The sequence below is a fragment of the Silurus meridionalis genome, chromosome 29, assembly GCF_014805685.1.
Source record: "Silurus meridionalis isolate SWU-2019-XX chromosome 29, ASM1480568v1, whole genome shotgun sequence".
Lineage (NCBI taxonomy): Eukaryota > Metazoa > Chordata > Actinopteri > Siluriformes > Siluridae > Silurus > Silurus meridionalis.
The window spans coordinates 2,610,133-2,630,462 of NC_060912.1; the positions used below are offsets into that span (position 1 = coordinate 2,610,133).

The 20,330-nt window shown below is 38.1% G+C and overlaps 1 protein-coding gene across 1 annotated transcript in view; it reads right to left on the reverse strand.

Annotated features, from left to right (window-relative positions):
- Positions 1-756: 756 nt before the first annotated feature.
- Positions 757-20,330, reverse strand: part of nxph1 (neurexophilin 1) — a 39,207-nt gene continuing 19,633 nt past the window's right edge. The window contains exon 2 of the mRNA XM_046843720.1: positions 757-2,789. Coding sequence (XP_046699676.1) covers positions 2,025-2,789 — 765 coding nt within the window. The 3' untranslated portion in view covers positions 757-2,024. The remainder of the gene's footprint in view (positions 2,790-20,330) is intronic.

The window sequence follows — 20,330 nt, forward strand, 5'->3', positions numbered from 1 at the left end:
TTTTTTTAAAGATTGTTTGTATTCTTCTTCTCTTTTTCAGGAAAACTATCAGCAATGATTTATATTCATGGCTGTATATAATGAGGTTTGATGGTACTGATGAGATTATGTCTAAGCGATCATGGTTCATAAAAAAGCTTATGAGCCTAAGAATGCTCCACTGATTTGCATATACTGTGGCAGACGGGACGGGACAATTGGCGAGTATTAATAACGATCGATGAGCCTTATGGCTTTTAGTTAATTGCTGTATAAATAATGTTTACTCTCGGTACATAGCGTATATCCTTAGCTTGCGAAATGCTAAGTAACGCCAATTCCTGAAGCTAATTAAAAAGTGAGCAACTGCAATGAGAAATCGCGTCTCAAAAAAGACCCCCGTCTGACCGGCGAAACCTGGCATCCTTTTTAATTACTGATAAGTCGTAAGCCAGCTAGGCACTGTTCATGTCTCCCACCGGATGCTCTAATCACTTTAAAGGGGGTTGCTGATATTCAGCGCCAAGTCTGAGGACATCAGAGTTCTCTGAACAGACGCTATCAGGCCTCTGCTCTCAGTCTCGAACTTTTTCTATATGGGTTGCTAAGAAAAGAGTACCGTTCCGTTCCAAGCGACTAATTAAACACATTCAGTGCCGCCGTCGGTAAATTGACTCGTACACGGATACATTTCTAAACCATCTTTTTATTTTACTTCATCGTTTAGATCCTATGTAACTTAAAAAGACTTGAAAAAAAAAAAAAAGAAAACTGATAAAACTTTCAGTATTTTATTCATATATATATATACACATCTTCACCCCTCACCACCAGTTTGCCCTGAAAGTAACCATGATCATACAGATGGTAAGTACTTATATATATATATATATATATATATATATTTATATATATTTTTAGACAGCTTTTACAGCCGCTGTACAAGAGCATAAAATTTACATCTATATCAGCAACATCATTTTCTTCGCCCAAGAAAACCAAGAACAGATATGGGACGTGGCATAGAGAGAAATGGGAAGGGGGGGGGATGAAGGGAGGAGGATTGCCAGATAGTATATGAGAGCATATACAGAAGCGGCTCCATCGGGATTGACTATGTACAATACAAACCATTCATACAAATTAAGCTCTAAGATATAGAATTCAATACATTACTGTGTAGTATAATGGCAATGAGTGAGCTGTCCAACCGTGGCTGGATCGTAACTGACACTACAGCAGACAATTGTGGGGCTGAATCATCCAGAATTATTACAGTAATAGGACAAAAGGCTGAGGTTTTCACATTGGGCTCTCACATTGTTCTGCTTCTTTTATTCGAACGTAAAAAACATGCCCAGAGTCAAGGCATCGCAAACAAAAGCCATTAGTTTGTCCATAAACCGTCCAACAGGTCTCGGGGTCATTCTTAGATCTCGAGATAGTATTCACCAAAGCGATGGGATTCTCAAGAACTTTCTTTTTGACTCTGTATTAAGAGAAACTTCATGTTTCTGTTCTGGCAAACTGTTGGTCAAATATGCCATCTTATCATCCACATGTCAGGGGGACAAGGAAATAGAATATCAAATCAAGTATTTTTGTTGCATTTGAGTTACTCAAGAAGTGAACATTTTGAGTTTTTTTGAGTTTGAGTTTATGGAAATCGTTTGATGAATAAATAAATGAATAAACCAATAAATAAATAAACACAACTGGAAAATAGTTGGGGAAATTTTCTACCCCTACGATTGTGATCAGACGTAGTAATCTATTTAACAGTTCATGGATGAAACTAAAACAGTAACCGTTACTTTAAGAAAAGTCTAAATTAAGTGCCAGACACATCAAAAAATAAAAATAAAATTAAATCCATTTAAAATATTGAATTAGTTCTGGGTCACATGTTTGGAAGGTACACAAAACACATCTGAAATATTGAATTAGTTCTGGGTCACATGTTTGGAAGGTACATAAAACACATTTGTTGAGGTTTGAAGAGAGAGTCCTATCTTTGCCTGTGTCCTTCGCATCAGTGGTATCTATCAGCCCGAGGGGAAGTAGGGAGTGTCGCTGTGGTAATTATAGTCCGGGCAGACTTTCTGCACCAGCTTGTAGTCGGTGCTGTAGAAGGAGATGTAGATGCAGATGACTTTGAAGGGTTTCGAGCAGAGCCAGGAGACATGGCTCTGCGTCTGCTCCTGGAAGCACGTCTTGGATGGGTCGTAGTTGCACAGCGTGTTCTTGGAGCCCTTCTCAACTTTCTCGTACTCGATGCGGCAGTTGAAGGACTTGGAGTCCTTGGCGTCAATGACCGACTGCTGAGCAGTCACGTCAAACTCGACGATCTTGGTCGGCGGCACTAGACTGACTGAAACGTTGCCCTGGCCTGTTGAGTTGTGGCGGAAATAAACGCTGAAGGTACCGTTGCCGTGATCGACAATCTTGCCGGTGATGAGAAGGTTGAGCTTTACTGTTTTGATGTTGGAATGAAAATCTCCCCAGCCAAACATCTTCTTGAATTTTCCTGTCTTGACCATGGGCCGCCGTTTGGCCCTGGGCCTCGAGTCCTGAAGCTCTGTGGCATTCCTCAGCCAGTCCCATAAGTCCCATTCTGAGTAGGGCTCCGGAGTGTCGTAGCGAAGATCCAGGGCTGTGGCGTTCTCCTTCCCATTCAGAGTCTGTGACAGCAGACGGCTAATGGACAAGTCCTTGGTACCTTCTGTCCATATGTGCTTTAATGTCGATTTGGGGCTCCCTGACTTTAGTAGCTCCGACTTTCCCGGGATGGAACCATGAACGCTTGAAACCTATGATCACAAAACAACAACAAAAAAAACAAGATCAGTAACTAAACTTTAAGAGCACCTTGGCAAACAGCATCAAACAACTACACATTCGATTTAGCATTGCAATGCCAGGAGAGATTTCAGAAGTTATTAATCTTCAGTTTCAATTGCTCAAGCATTGAGACCTTCCACCAAAAAGATAGAACAAATGGATTCGGGGAGGGAGAGTGAGAGAGAGAAAGAGAGAGAGAGAGATAATCGATCCATGCTGCAAGCTTCACTTTGGGAGAGTATTAGCTGTCAGGACTTATGGGAAATAGAACAGCGGGGTGCTGTGAATGAGAAAAGAACCCCTGTGAACAAAGTTGGAGGAGCATTGTTTTATACATCCTCCTCATCATCATCACCATCACCAAACCTCTCCTTGTCTACTGCTATGCAATGCTGAGGATATCCAACAGCCTGGCTTGATAATGCTGGCACCCATTCAGTGAGTAAAGAGCAGACTATTAACCAGCAAGTGCTCCTTGAATTGATGATTGATGAACCCCCGCGTTCTCTCCATTTAGTGGCGGCGAGTGGAATTAGGTTTATACGGAGCATGGTGGAGCGCTGTGACATTGATTGCCTGATTTCTACTGTACGACGTGACAGCAGATCCGTCTTTCCGAGCTTTTTACATCTTGTGCGCTGACCCCCCGCATCTCGCCTCCCACCCATTTGGGATCAATAGTTAGAAAATAAGGTTTTAGATTTGGCTCACGGCGCGTCAGCATTAGGATCGGTGCAACCTACTTGCGAGCGTTGCATTACACGGGCCAATGTGGCTCACTTAGGAAGACTAGAGGCAGTCAATACAGTGCATGACCTTTGGACTGCTTTGACTTGCAAATTTCCAATTAATTACTCTTTAAAAAAAAATTCTTAGCACTGGTGGCTGTTTTTCAAAGAACCAGCATGTTCTGATGAAGCTGAGGGATAGAACACACATCTATCCATCTATCTACACATATATACATACACACACACACACACACACACACACACACACACACACACACATCTATATCTATATATCTATATCACTATCTCTCTATATCTATATCTCTATATCTCTATATCTCATAGATATATAGATAATCTATCTATCTATCTATCTATCTATCTATCTATCTATCTATCTATCTATCTATCTATCTATCTATCTATCTATCTATCTATCTATCTATCTATCTAAAGAAAAATTACTGCTGATCATTGACTTTTCAAATTATTCTTCATTTCACCTGGAATCATGGGCCAGCCAGACCTCACCCTGCATTAAAACATTTTAATGATGTGTGTTTTATTGTCAAGTACATGCTCGGAAAGGATGATTAAACACTCGAATCAATTATTTATGGCTAATAACTAAAGGGAAAATACGCGCTTACCGACTGAGCAACTTTGAAAGATCAATTTCGCGTACAGTTCACTACAGATCACATTGATGAATGAACCTTTGCGCAAAAGACAGAGCAGCGTGTGCACCAGAGCCTACTTTATTATAAATGTCAAAAGAGCAGAGATGTGTAGAATGAGTCTGTTTTTTTTTTTTTTTCTTTTACTGCACCGTTGTCGTGATATCTCCCAGATTTAGAAAGATGGGTGAAAAAAATGATGATGATAATGGCCGTTTAATGGCTTCATTGATCCAGTGTACATGTTAGCTGTATTATGTGTTGCAGTTACCCTGATGTCCAAACATCACATTTATAACAGCTGATAATTTATCATAAAGTCATTAGTTGAACTACATTCGTCAAACAAGAGTCTATTCATCATTAACCTGCTGTAGTCTGCCATGGCAAACACATCATCACATTAGGGGTGGATGATATTTTTTTAATTCTACTGTAGAATACAGTATAATGTATCATGATAGATCAGCTAACTATTTCCTAATAATCCAGTTTTATATATACGTATTTTTTAATATTTGTTCCAATTTGTTCCAATTTAAAAGGGACTTTTTTTTCATTATTCCTGTCTCATTATTTAATGTCACAATGTACTTTTTAGTATTTTTTTTTATATTTAAAAAGTATAATACTTTTAATAGTAAAAAAAAAAAATTTGTAGCTATAAATATTCATGAGAACATTTTTCCTATATAAAAAGACACGAATAATATAATAAAAGAATACCATGATAGAATTAATTAAATATATAGTTTTTTACTATAAGAACAAATAAGTATATAAAAAAATTTATGTAATTAAACTGATGCACAATATTGACTATATGTATATATATATATATATATATATATATATATATATATATATATATATATATATATATATATATATATACAATTGTCACAGTACACTTTAATGAGATTGCGTTTGCATACATAAACACACACTATATATAGACTTATGTAGATAAAGTCTTGCATAACTTTTGTCATGATTTAGTCTAGTCTGCTTTTTCCAAAGTGGACCACAGCTTTCCTCAGACACAACAACAATTAAAACAGTTAACTTCACCAAAGCACCGTGACCAAAAGGGGGAAGTGAGCCTTGGTAGACGCAACAAGCCCAAAGTATGCAAACAAAACCTTTTGACCAATCATGCTTCTTCTGGTCAATCTGGTCCCTCAGCAACAGGCTTGTGTCCCTCTCTAAACTGTATCAACCATATGGATGGACATTTGGATATTCTTTATATTTTAACTACTATCTTTTATTACCGTTACACAAATAGTCGGCATCGCCATCTGTGCTGAAGCGTCTGTACTTATGCAAACAAGTGCATCAAAAAATGACATTTTTTCTCCAAGGACTGATACATAGAATCCCATTTAAAGAAAAAAGATGTATAATACTGTTTGTGAATCTAACAAAGCATGCAACCGCATGCCAAAAGCTATAACAACAGGTGCTATTAATTACGAGACGTTACCAGACCCCTTTTTTACGTGTTAAAAGCATCCACCTGTTACGATTGAAATTCATTAAATAAAAGACATTAGTGGGATTTGGATGTCAATTGGATATTAAAATTAATTTTTCCTCTACATTACAGACACCTATAAATAGATCAGGCACCATTCTAATATAGAGTAAATAATATCTATCAGCTGAGGAAAATATACCGCATTAGCTCTTGATAAATGATGACTGTCTTGGTGCCGGACTATTGGGCTCTACTGTATATTAAAGCAAGCTTCATTGTGTTTGCATGGCTGAGTGAGCCGGCCGGCCGGCCCGGGCGAGGTGCCAACAGGTCTGATGGAGCTTCGTGCTACCAGCTGTAGCGTTCACCTGAGGGGACAGGGCATCTGGTAAACACGGGTACGGGAGAACGCCGGCACTGACAGGCAGCCAGATGCAAACAGCTGGACTCCCTTGGGCACTACATGCTGCCAGGTCAGCAAGAGCAGGATGTGGATATCTCTAAGGTTTCTTAATAGCTTATGCACTGCTTCAGTTGTGAAACTTATTCATTTCTTTATTTTCTTCCCTTTATAGTTTTTATGCATTTATAAATAAATGTCATAAAAATCTGCATTTATCATTAGCAATACGCCATTAGCGATAGATCGATATCCCACCTCAGGGTTGCACACCTCCAAGGCTTGATGAAGTTCACAGCAGGAAATCGTAACAAGAGTTTGTACTGTTTCTTACTGATCGTCTCTCTGGTGTTATAAACTACTATTCTTATCAATAAAATCAAATATTTCCCAAATAAAAAAACCTAAAGAAACAATACTGCAGTTACTGATAAACATAAAGCAGTAAACAGTGAATATAATTTATTGTGTTGTGTATATGATATAGATAGATAGATAGATAGATAGATAGATAGATAGATAGATAGATAGATAGATAGATAGATAGATAGATAGATAGATGGATAGATGGATTATAATTATGACAAGGGTGCAAATCTATTCATCCATCCATCCATTGATGCACGAGCTTTGATTTCGGGGGTCACGTTGGGTTTAAAACTGATGTCATAATCTCTATTTTTTTATTATATTTTTATTACCAATTACCTTTAAATCAATATAAATATTATATTCACTTTTATATGGACGTTGTCATATCTGTATTAGTTGTATTATGATGGGGTGCATATAATTATTGCTAACCCTGAATTGACATTTATTTTTTTTTTTTCCTCCGAGAGTGGGCCGAAATTCTGTGTCCAGATGCTCCTGCTGGTTCCTCAGCAACTTAGAGGAACCCTGACTCAGTGGACACAAAAAAAGGTCAGGATAAAGAATGTGGAAAATATGGATATGATCGCTTTACGAGTGTGATGAGGAAAAAAAAACTCTTGAAAGTCACAAGAAACGTCCATCAGGGGTTGTGAGACTGAGAGAAATGTTTGTGCACCCTGGCATAACGCAACTATTACTTTAATACGGCTAATATCTTATAATAAATAGTACAAAGTCAATATGAAAGAAAATCTAAAATATTTTTAATGATAAATAAATAGAAAAAATGAGATAATATGTCCTTTGTTAGATCTTTAAGATGGAATATTTTATATATATATATATATATATATATATATATATATATATATATATATATATATATATATAAAATATTTACAATAGAATGCCAATTTAATTAAATCCAGCATTAACTGAATCAAATTATTTTACGGTACAAAAATACACATCTGTAGCATTTGCCCAACACTTCTAATGTACCATGTAACATTGGCATTTAACATATTTTTGCTAAGTAATTAGAGATTAACCCACTTAAACCCGATAATGAGTTTACATCACACTATTATTTGTGTGTCGCGGAAAAAAAAAATGTACACTTTGGCTTGCTCGAGCTTTATTTTTAATCTGAAATTAAAAGATACGCGGGATGTGCCGGGGCAGAGCGCGATTCCTGCAATAATTAAAGCTACTGAATTAAACGGAATAATTACCGAAGCTAATTTTAAAAACACAATCACGTTAGCACTACGTGTTTGTTTCCATCTAAGTGCTAATTTGCACTAATCGAGGTATTAATATGCATCAATAGGTAAATTACCGATCTAGCTGGCATTTGCGTGTTATTGACTTTATGTCAGCAGGTTTTTTTTCCTCGCTCGTTTGATGCACAGCTGAACTTCAGAAAGATCTCCGGAAGTGGGAGGACCGTGTTTTTTTTTTCGATCGGCCCTCGTGAACACGTCGGCTGCTTCTTTTTTTCCCCGAGATATATTCCACGTGCGTTGTTCTTATTATACATTCGACGCAGCCCGAATATGAAATACAGAAAAGACCAAGGTCTGCTAATAATGGGAATATTGGGAATTGAGAATAATGGGCATAGAAGTGAGAACACGACGGCTCCTGTGGTGCCGCGCAACCTTGATTGCGCTGACATTTATTCAGCGTTACACATGAGAAAGCCGAAACGCACGGCGTCCTTCCGATGGAGCATGCGTATCTGAACCGATTCGAGCACCTGTGTCCATTTTGCATTTGAACTGGAGATAAAACAGCCAAACTTAAAAAAAGAAAAGAAAAAGAGAATCCCTATGCTGCTGTTTGTCTGAGATACTGAAAATAAAAAGGAAAGGAAAGGAAGGAAATGAAGATGGATTCCGGTGGATCCTCCGCAGCTAACAAAGCATCGCCTCCAGTGTGTGTCGGTTAGCGAGAGTGCAATGGCGTGGAGCAGAGGCCAATTAACACCGAAGCTCTGAGCTTTGGGATGCAAAGGGCCCAATAGAGGAGCTGGACAGCTGCTAAGCAGCGCTGTAATATCGTGCCGTGTCTATGCACTAGAACTGACTAATGGCCTTGCAAGGAGGCTGTTAGACGCACCATTAAAGCAGACTTCTTGGTCCGGGGTGTATGAGCGTGTGTGTGTGTGTGTGTGTGTGTGTGTGTGTGTGTGTGTGTGTGCTGAAATGACCACCGGACTCTCTGCGACAAAATATAAATGGAGGGAAAAAAAACGGTGGCCATAAATGTAAATCCTTCACCTCGAGCCAGACCAATAATGAATTTTTTAATGTGTAACATTACAGAACACCTTTTCAGCTTTTTTTTTTTTTTTTTTTTTTTTTTTTTACAGCACAGGCACTTTCATCCTTTGCATATGAAATAAGGGGACAATCCTTTTTTTTTCCCTTTCTATTTTTTTTCTTCTATAATCCTCATGGTTATGGGGAACTTCAGTATTCAGGGAATATCTTAAGCTCTACTGATGTTTTTTTTTTTATCTCTATTCCCTGTTATATAAATATATAAATGGCCCTATTTTTTTTCTCTCTCTAGGACTAATAATTTTTTTTTAATCGTGTCACACCTTCTGTGCCTTGTAATCATTTTAATGTAACGTAAAGAACAATTACAAGATAAATGAAGCTTTGTGGATCTGAACGCAGACCTCCCTTTATTCCCGAAGTCAGACCCTCATCCGAGGTATTTCACCGGGCAGAAAATCTCAAGATTAATCCACCCTGAGGTGCCATAAATCAAAACGGACTTCCCTTTGTCAGCATGGCAGATGGCCCGATCGCCCCAATTAAGAGGCGAGCAGGCGAATGCACACACAGCAAGAGGGAAAGAAAGAAACAGGAAACGGAAAGAAGGATACAGTATGTGTATGTATGTGATGAGGGAGGGTGATAAAAGGGGGAAGAGGGGGCACCTGTTCCTGTTCGGCTGTCATATTCGACCCTTTAGCAGATCTGAGCCACTCCGAGCTCAAATTAATGATGGCAAACAAAGACTTCTCTCCTCTCAGCTATTTGTAGCTGACTTCGTTTCACTCCTTACCCTCTGAACTAATCTTCGGCGTCACACTTAATGAGATTTTGGGGACGGAATAATAAACTGGAGCTGTGCTGCTCTTCTCTAAATGAGCCCTTTCGCTTTTATATCCAGACCTGAATCCCTCATGTATCATTACACTGGCTATACATGCAGCACAGAAAGGAGAAAAAAAGAGAAAACCCAGACTCAGGCTTGGCTTTTGTGGTGTGATTTTTGTTGTTATTGTTACATCATTTTACTATTTAAATATTTAAACCAAGAACCAAGAACCGAAAAGAAAACAGTCCAATAATGTGGGGAAAAAAATAAAAAAAATAAAAAAATTCTATTATATTATATACATATAAAATTTAAGGAATGATGAGAAAATATATCATCAATATAACAAAATCAAATAATATTAATTTGATATTTTATAGTCAATAGAAAATTGCAACTTGCAGCATCATTTCAGAAAAAAAAAAAAATAATCGCATTGTCCAGCCCTAAAGTAGTTTATGTCCAGACGTGTGCATTTCTATACAAATGGGGGGAAAAAAAATTGTTGAAGCCCATTTTTAGAAATCTTAACATACTCATAATTCTATGCAATTCGACTTCAGATTCTATGCAATTTTGGATTCCTTGTGCGCCTTTAATCAAATAATAATTCGCAACAAATCATTGCTTTATAGCTTCTAATCAAAAATATAACCACAAGAAATTATTTCTTATAACATCCTGTGCAGCAGTGTATAACATTTCCAATTAATTATACCTCATTATAAAGCATATATTAAATATGTATATACAGTATATTTTTCTATTTAATAGAGGAATAACTTGACATTCATTTAATCTGAACGATATTTCACATTCTTTTATTGTTTTGTATGTTTCTGATTTTATACACTTTTATAGCACTTTTATATTTATTCAAAGTTCTCACAAAAAAATGCATTTCCATATAAAATGGGCATGTAAAAACAATAGATATTTCCACCCATTTAAATCAAATGCATTTAGATTATTATTATTTTGTCAGTCACCATTTATTTGATGAGATCATCCCAATACTGGTGCTAACCAACAGATTGGTGCTGTAATTGATAGTGATCATGAAGATTAAAGAATTCTAAACACACGATGGTCTATGAGCTTCAAGCTATAATGCAATGTATATAATCTGAATATAATTATATATGGTGTGTGAAAGAGGGGAGGGGGGGAACAACATCCTCTAGATAATGTCAGTCTCTTCTAGTGGAAGTCTTGTGTGTTTTCGGGAGAGGTCTAGGAGTCAGGAGAGGAGCGGCGCTTTCTTTCGGGGAGGCTGCGCATTCTGATTCGCGCGCCGCGCTCCAAATCAAATTAAGCCTGTAATCCAATAAACTGCCATTTCTGCTGCGACTGACCCCACAGGACCTCATTTCAAATCCATGACAAGCTTTAATCAATATGATTTAGTGGTTGAGGACACAAATAACTCGGCCGGGGAGGGAAAAAAACGAAAAAAGGGAGTGACGGAGTGGCAGGAAATTTTTTTTTCCTTTTTTTATAAAGAGGGCCTGTGGTTTGTTATAGTGCTACATTGATTTGTGGACAACCTGCGACACAAGTGGCGGCGGAAAGAGCAGAAAGAAAGAGGGAGCAAAAGAAAGGAGGTAGGGATAAAATGAGGGAATGTAGAGATTAAAGCCGCTATCACGTAAACCCCTTTAAGACGCATCGAACCGAACATCGCCGATCGATACGCTCCTTTCCATGGCGATCCACGCTATTGTAAGTGATCTACTCTCTGAGCTTTTCTGATTCGTTTCTTTCTCTTCGGAAAAACCTGCAGCAATCTACAAACGAAATTCGGCCTTATTTAAACGGGTAAACGTAACGAACCAAAGCGGATCTCCGAAATTTAAGCGAAAGGTGTATCATTTAGCGTGAAGAGCGTGTTTTTTTCCGTTCGACCAATTTTTGATTCCCCACAGAGTTGATTCCAGAGGCAAGTCGTTTGCATTTTGCCACTGAGAAAAGTGCGTCGGCCAAAACCGCATTCTGGGAAACAATCCTTTTACCCTTTAGAAGAAGATGGAATGAGTGGAAAACACATTAAAGAGGGATTTGTGAGAGGGAAATAAATAAATAAATAAATACAGCAAGAGTGCTTTAAAAAATAATTGCACGAGCAAAAAAAAAAGCACTCACGAACTACACTAGTGTGAACACAAATGCCACACGGGGGCCTCTTTTTGATACGGGAGGGTGGGGAACAGGGGCAACAAAAAAAGGAAGAAAAAAAAAATGCTTAATGAAATTTAAGCAATGAAACCTGAGATGCTCAACCTTATCACTTCCCTCCAATTACACTTAGCTAAATTGCTTTTCATTCAAGCTGTGCAGGCACGTCGAAACCACTTTGAACACACCACTCACGGGGCTTCCTGGGGTTCCTGAGTAGCTCGATGACCAGGATCAAGACTCGACGTACACGGGATAACTCGCTTATATAAAGAGCTGAACAACAGAATTGTATTTATGAAGACCACAAGACCTCGCGTTCTTACAGGATCTCGGCTTAAGCGAGCTCTGAGCCCAATCCTGGAGCTTGTAACCTAATGCATTTTCCTGCTGAAAGCCTGTTGACTCCAGCTGAGAAACACACACACACACACACACACACACACACATAGTATACACCACGTTTACTGCAGGCCGTATTGGTGCTGCTGTTCAAAGAGTGCGTGCTAAATCGGCACAATTTGACAAGGTCCACCAGGGACGGTCTTCACTTACAGAAAAGCAGTGGTACGAAATGAAGTCCAAAACATTCTACAGAATTTAATTTCCTCAAATTTTTATTAAATGACTAAATTAAATGATTTTAGATTTATAACAAAAATGATATATAACATTTTCCACTAGATTTTGTAAAGCCATTCAGATTATCATTTTAATAGCTTTCAATCAGTTTTATGAACAACTGTGCACTGTTCATCATGGATTGGACCAAGACCACCAAAATAGGAATGTTTCATTATTCAGGGTGGTCAAAATTCTCCATACAAAGGGGGATATGTATTCTAACACCACACCGGTTGTGCGTCCTAAAAAAAAAAAGGATACACAATCCACAGTTTGGGAACAATTTTACATTCCAACCCATATCTTCAATTTTACATTTATCTTTATGACGTTTGGTAGAAGCCCTTATCCAGAGCTGAGCAGTCGAGGGTCTTGCTCACAGGTCCTACAGTGGAAGATAGGATTTAAGCTCATTTGCTTCTGATCAGAAGGTCAACATTTTGAAGCAAGCTCCATGAAACCATAGAAGTGGTAGCTAAGTAGTTGTGGTTTTTTGTGTGGTACATTGTCAGGTACAGGTTTTATATATATATTTATACACACTCACTCACCCAATCCAACATGACACAGGGCACAATTGTTCATAAAACTGTTTGAAAAGTTTTTAAATAATGTTAAATATTCCAATAACGATTCTAGCATCTTCATGAAACAAGGATCCTATCCACTTCCTGTCTACGACAAGCAGTCATAACAGATTCTGTATCGTCATAACATATTCATAAAATATTCAGTATCACACGGCATAAGCCTATGTCTCTACCTTCATTTTAATATATATTTATATATATATATATAAAAAACATCGAAACAGCATTTTTTACGTCTTCCTTCTTTTATACTACAATATATGATATTTCGCAGCGAAATGAAAAACCACATTGCGTTAGTCTGCGCTTTATATATATGGTTTAAACACAACCGATCGTAACTAAAGCTCACGTCCTGGGCGTTATCGCCTGCTTAAGTCAACTCTGAATACACCAAACTTTCCCAGGTTAATGGTTATATAAGCATTGCACTTTAGTTAAACAACGTACATACAACGAGTCAGCATAACATGCTATATGGACAATCTATATCTCAATTCGACTTTCTTTCAAACGAGACCCGGAATGTACACTGCAATTTCAAAGTTTGTGGACACCTAATCATTTAACATTCTGTTCCACATTTAGTTCCCGTCTGCTCTTGTAAGTTCTCCACTCTTGTGAAGTGTGCTTGGGGAGATTTGTGGTTATGTCACAATAGTGTTAGTAAAATCAGGTACTGATGTAGGTGAGGTGACGAGGTCTGGGGTGCAGTCAGTTGAGAATCTTCCAATTCATCCCATAGGATTGGAGCTCTCTAGCAGAAGATCTTCTACTCCAACCCATGTAAAGCATATCTTCATGAAGCTGGCTTTGTACACTGGGGTACAAAGGTTTGGCTCTCCAAGTTCAAATGAAGAAAAATGTCATGCAACCACGACCAAAGAATATGTATACAATTATGTGCCTCCAACTTTATGATAGTAGTTTGAAAAACACAAAAAAAACATATGGCTAAAAAAACAAACTCTGTATAATGTCCATAAAGAAGGTGTGTATGTATGAATATGTAAAAAAATTGCTGAACTTTTAAAACCAAACCCGAGCAGACTAATAAAGATCTTTGCTACGCATCTTTGAGTCTCCGATCTTCCAAAATGATGCCAAGTATATCTGGCTCAGATTTCACCGGAGTGACATACGGAGCTGATGCTCCTCCAGGCTACACAGACCTGTCCCTGTATCTCTGGATCTGATGCCCAGCAGGGGTCAGAGCCTGAAAAACACAGTCTGAAGAGGTTACGAAGTCGCACGAGCGCGTTTCTCATCCGCGGGCTCAGATACCATCGCCGCTTCTTCTATAAATGCCGAGATGATGTAGTGTGTTTAATCATTTCCAGCCGGCCTCTTTTGTCCTGAACTCGGCTTTTACCACGGCAGGCTGTGTTGGGAGGGTGACGTGATAAAAAAACCCTGCTTTACCCCCCCAACACACAATGAAACGAGAATATTTGCAATTGTGAGGGAGCGAAATTGAATGCGCTGGAAAACAAAGCGAAGTTACAAGCTCAGTAAAATAAAAGTTAATTAGAAAGAATAAAATGGAGCATTCAAACCTTTTCTACCAATACGCACTTCTTTATCATTCTGCAGAGACTGAGAGTGTGTTAAATCATCAATTTCAACAATATATATACTGTATATAGAAGAAAAGCATTGGGACACCAGACCTTCAGCCACATGTAGTTCTTTCTCAAACTGTTACCACAAATCTGAAGATCCACAAATGGTAAAGTGTCTCTGGATGCAGTACCATAAAGTTCCCCTGTTCCCTCTGTTCCAGCAGGAACATGCTCCTGTACACAAAGCCAGCTCTATTAAGATATCTTTTACATGGATTGAAGTAGAAGATCTTGAGTGGCCTGCTATTACGTTTGGACCTCAACCCTATCGAACACCTTTGGAACGAATTGGAATGTACGCTGAAATCACCACAGGCATCTTTTTTTAAAAGAGTAGAGGTTATTATAAAGAAATGGGGACTAAATAAGAAATGGTGTTTGCAAAAAGCACGTATGAACCTTATGGTCAGGTGTCCACAAACCTTTTGGACACGGTGTCTTGGTCTCGTTTCGTTTCGGCAGTGCGTCATTGGAAGAGAGACGAATGCAGATATTGGTTGGAAGCAATAAGGTAAATAGAGCAGTAATTACACACACACACACACACACACACACACACACACACACACACACACACACACACACACACACGCATGCACGACTATGTTTGCATTCTCATTGAAAAGTGAAAACTGCTTGAGAACAGTAAACAGAGATTCTTCTGTCATTACATGTGTGTGTGTGTGTGTGTGTGTGTGTGTGTGTGTGAGTAAGTACATATGAAAAGTATGTGTGTGTGTATATATATATATGTGCACATAAATAAGGCAAAGCACAGTTCACATGCTACATTTTCTATTACAGCCTTTTAGCTATCTGTCAACACACACACACACACACACACACACACACACACACACACACACACAGTAAAAAAAAATAAAAACTTTTTTTATTGGCAAAATGTGAAATTTATAACTAACAATGATAATGATTATTTAATTTACTGAAAAACAGATGAACAAATATTTCAGCCGCACCTTTTTTCTTTTTGATCTTTCTTTGATCTCTCTTTTTTTTCTCTCTTTTGTTTTTCCTTCGTTTCCCTTCCTTCCTTCCTCTTTCCTTGCCTTACTTTCATTTTTATAAAAACCCACATCTTTTCATATTTGCCAGTTCCTCACTGAACATTGATTCCTCTTGAGTATTTTTCTTTGCTGTTCAAGTATATCCAACCTCTTACACGTTCTCATCCATCCCCTAATAACAACTACTGCTAAAAACCTCCTGACACACTCTCCATGTGTTATTTTACACACGACGTCCTTATTTGTGTCAAGTGTGGATTATAGAACCAACATCGTCTCCCACTTCTCGCATTATACTTACATCGTGGAGTGTTACTCAGCGAGACGCACATCGTCCCGTTGCTCTAATGCACCTTGGACACACTAATAGCACATCAAAGTACAGTGGCACAAGCACCACTTCCCTTCTCACGAATGCTACACCGTTTCCATTTGCTAACACACTCCTGAGCTTTTACTTCCTTACTTTACTTACTTTAATAAATAAATGCTCGTAGTCTAGACGGTTCAGACTGTCTGTATGTAAACACATAATGTGAGTATGCATACACAATACACTATTGGATTACAAACAACCAACATCTTGTTGCTTTAGCAGTCTACCCGTCCAACCAGCTGAAATATCTTTAAGTTAGGAGGATTATAATAATCCTTTTCTTCTTTTTATTTTACTCCTGGCTGTAGATCACCCTGTCCTCTACATCTGCCGCCTGCATTTCTTCCCTCAACACGTCCGAAAACCTCCTCCTTGGCGTTCCCCAGCATTCTTCTACCAATATATCCCATGTCCCTCTACTGCACATGTCCAAACCGTCTTGATCGTGTCTCTTACATTGTCTCCAAAACCTCCTACCTGCCCTGTCCCTCTGAAGAACTAATTTCTAATTCTGTCCATCCTAAAAATGGACATTTGGAGCCCCCAGACAAGGAAGTTCCCTTTTCAGACTGGTTCCTCTCAAGGTTTCTTCCTCGTGCCATCTCGGGGTTTTAACTCTTCAACTCTGTAAAGGTGCTTCGAGACAGCATCTATTGTTAAAAGCGTCCTACAAATAAAAATGAATTGAATTAAACTATCATAGTGTCTTAGCCACCTTCAGCTTCATTTCCTGTCTTTGTGGATGTTTCTCATAACGTTCGTATTATTAATCATTGATTTTATGTCTTTAATAGTGAGACTAATAAAGACACCAGTCTAAAAAAATATCACATTTCAGAACATTAACTAGATTTTTTTTCTAACACGGAAACACGTGAAGTGTATTGTTTATACGGCCTGTCAGCAATAAATCAGAACCCAGCAGGAGGTTCGAGTCTTGTATTAAGCTGCTGATGTACAAAACATAATGCAAAAGTTTTAAAAAACTGCAAATCTGCATGTCTGGCAACACTGATCTCAGGCAAGGCAAAGCCTCAGACTTCAGTCCACCAAACATGACATGGGTTTGATCAGTTCAGCTGGCATTACAGCCCGTGTTTTGACAGGCCAAAGACAGGCTTATTACAGTATTATACAGAGAGAGAAAGAGAGAGAGAGAGAGAGAGAGAGAGAGAGAGAGAGAAAGAGAAAGAAATGGAGGGCTTGAGAGACAGAAAGGGACATCAGATCGCTCAGATTCCTTCTGACAGCAATTTCAGTAAACGAAAATTTAATTAATTTATTTCATCTTAGGGATTTTGGGGATATTTTCTGTGGAGATACTGACGTGTCTTCTAGTCTTCTGCGGAATAATAATTAGCTTTGATGTTCACATTTACAACCTGATATATATATATTTTTATGTTTGACCAAGGATCAATAAATTGTTGCTTTGTATCATCAATAAAGAATGATTTATTTTTAATAACCACATGATATACAGGTAGTCCCCGACAATGAATTTGCGTTCTGATGACCTCATCGTAACTATGGAGTAGTACACTGTAATTTGTTAATAATGTAACCAAGTACATGATTTAGCAAAACGGAGCAATTTACAGGACCATAACGAATAGACTTTACAGTATATACAGTATCTCACAAAAGTGAGTACACCCCCTAAAAAGAAATTACTAACCCTAACCCTAACATTAATAAACTGTTTTTTAATTACCAGATATTACTGCAGATTAAGGTTTTAACTTAAAAAAAAAATATGTTATGTGGGGGGAAAAGTACATCACCATCACTAACTGAATTGGTGTACAACAACTAGTTGAGACATCCTTGTCTTTAGGGTGTTCATTCGTTCAGATGCATCGCTACGAAACATTGGGATTGGAATATTCAACAAGTCCGATGTTTGCCACACAAAATATTCTGTATTCTCAGCGAAGCTTTGATGAAGACCGATGAGCTAAGCGCAACCTTTTCCACAATCTAAATTAAAAATCAATGCAAAGGAAATAATTAGTTAGATTATTACGCCATTAGCATGAATAATAATTAAGTGTATTTTGTTTGTTTACAGACTTCAGGCTAAACGATCTCAATCATGTTGTTTATTGTGTGCAAGAGCAAAATTCACTGCACTGTCGCAGTGTTACTGTGTTGTGTTGTGTTGTTTGGACATGTGCATTTTATATAATGTCCTGGTTAGAGGTCTGTTTGTTCTAAAGTTGTCACTAGTTGTGTGTAATCTTTGGGTAACTGATGTTTTATGCGGAACCTTTTTTTCCTAGAGAAACGACGTTTCTTTCCACTGCTCGCTGTGCTGTAAATGGTTAAAATGACAAAGCTACTTGACTTAAAGTGCCTTCTGGACTATTTTGTGAAAAGTTGAGATTTTTTACTTGGAAAATTTGACAGTGACAAAAAAATAACCCCAGCAAGAAATCTGTAATGCTGATTTTCATGTATTTACTTCTTAGTCACGTCTGCTTTGTTTTGAATCACATCAGGGAAATGTAAATGGATAATTGCTCATTTAGTAGGTTTGAGCTGCCTTTTAAACAGTGCCATCGCAATGCGATATGGCGGCTTCGCAGTGTGCGAAAGGAAAGCCCTGCAAAGGCAACCTCCCATTGAGCATCTTCAGCACAGGACGTGTCCGCACATAGCACACATCATCATTGGGGACTTCTCAGATCCCGGTCAAAAACTTTTCAACCCCCTTCCATTAAGATGGACGTTTAAGGCCATTCACACCAGAAGGCTCTGGGTGAGCCCCACCCCTAAAACATAACTCTAGCCTATCTATCTATCTATCTATCTATCTATCTATCTATCTATCTATCTATCTATCTATCTATCTATCTATCTATCTATACATACATACATACATACATAGACACACAGAACAGCACATTTTTCACTGCATATTGTACAAAAATTATATGAGCTATTTTTACTCTGCAATTATCATCTTTATATCTATCTGTCTGTCCAACCATCCCTTCATCTATCTGTCCATCTATAAGTCTATCCATCCATATATCTGATCGTCCATCTAATCGCATTATTTTCTGTAATAAATATGACCAAAAGCTCAGCTCCAGAAAACTACTATAAGTATTTAATCAAAAAAAAAGGGACTATATATATATATATATATATATATATATATATATATATATATATATATATATATATATATATATATAATGATTAGGATATTTATACATTTATCAGCAAATGATTTGACATCACTGATTCCGCACATCGCGTCCTGCTTCATCATTTAGATAGGTCTGATTGTTTTTCTGTATTTTTCGATTCAATTCTTCTGGAATCCCAAAAAAAAATCACCAATACTGTTCAACTTTAAAGAGCTACAAGAGCGCCCCGATCGCGGAATCACCACACACACTATTTCACACGCAGTGGGTTTCAGCGCTCGGCCCCTGGAGACGTTCTGAGCGCTCGCGGTGTGAGGCTGAGAGGCCGGTGCAACGCGCCAGACTAATGTGTTAAGTAATGGCTTTTGAGAGCTGACAGATTGGCAGTGTTAAAGCCGCGCTGGGAGAACCGAGCGCATCTATCACAATGCCACGCTGCTCGCTGCTCCCATCATCCGCCATCCATCTGATAAATTCTCACAAAAGGCGCTGCGCAGGAACACACAACCTCTAATTAAAAGACGGACCTCGGGGAGCTTTTGGAGGGAATGGCAGGGGAACTTTATGCCTTCAACCTCTTTAAAGGAGTTAAATTCAATTTTCTTCAAGTGCAGGACTGAGGCTGCGTGCAGGGGTGGGGGGTAGAGAACAGCAGTGACTGCATATAGATGTTAACGGGATCATTGTTTCATTTCTGTGTCTGTAATGACACAGATAAAGGATTTTCTCTTTGCCTTCGACACGTTTTTTTTTTTTTTACCAGCTGTATGAGTTACATTAATTAAAAATAGGTTGCTGTTTCAGAATAAAAACCAATCTGAATAACCACAAATACCATCCTTTGGGAATCTCATTCTAATTTATAGATCTTAGAACTTAAAGTTAAACCGGGCTTTAGTTTTATGTGAGCGTTTATTATATTGAACCGTATATGACATGGATTCAGATTTAGGCCTCAAATACAGGGTTTATGTTCACACTAAAGAGAAGCAGATTATATAGATTTACAGACACTATAACCACTATAACTATTTAGCAAATCTGTCATGTCATATCAGGCGCTAATATACAGTATATTGGATAAAGGCTGTGATATGTTTAAGATTGAACAGGATGTCTTTGAGGAAATCTTCTCTTTACTTGAACTAGAAGAA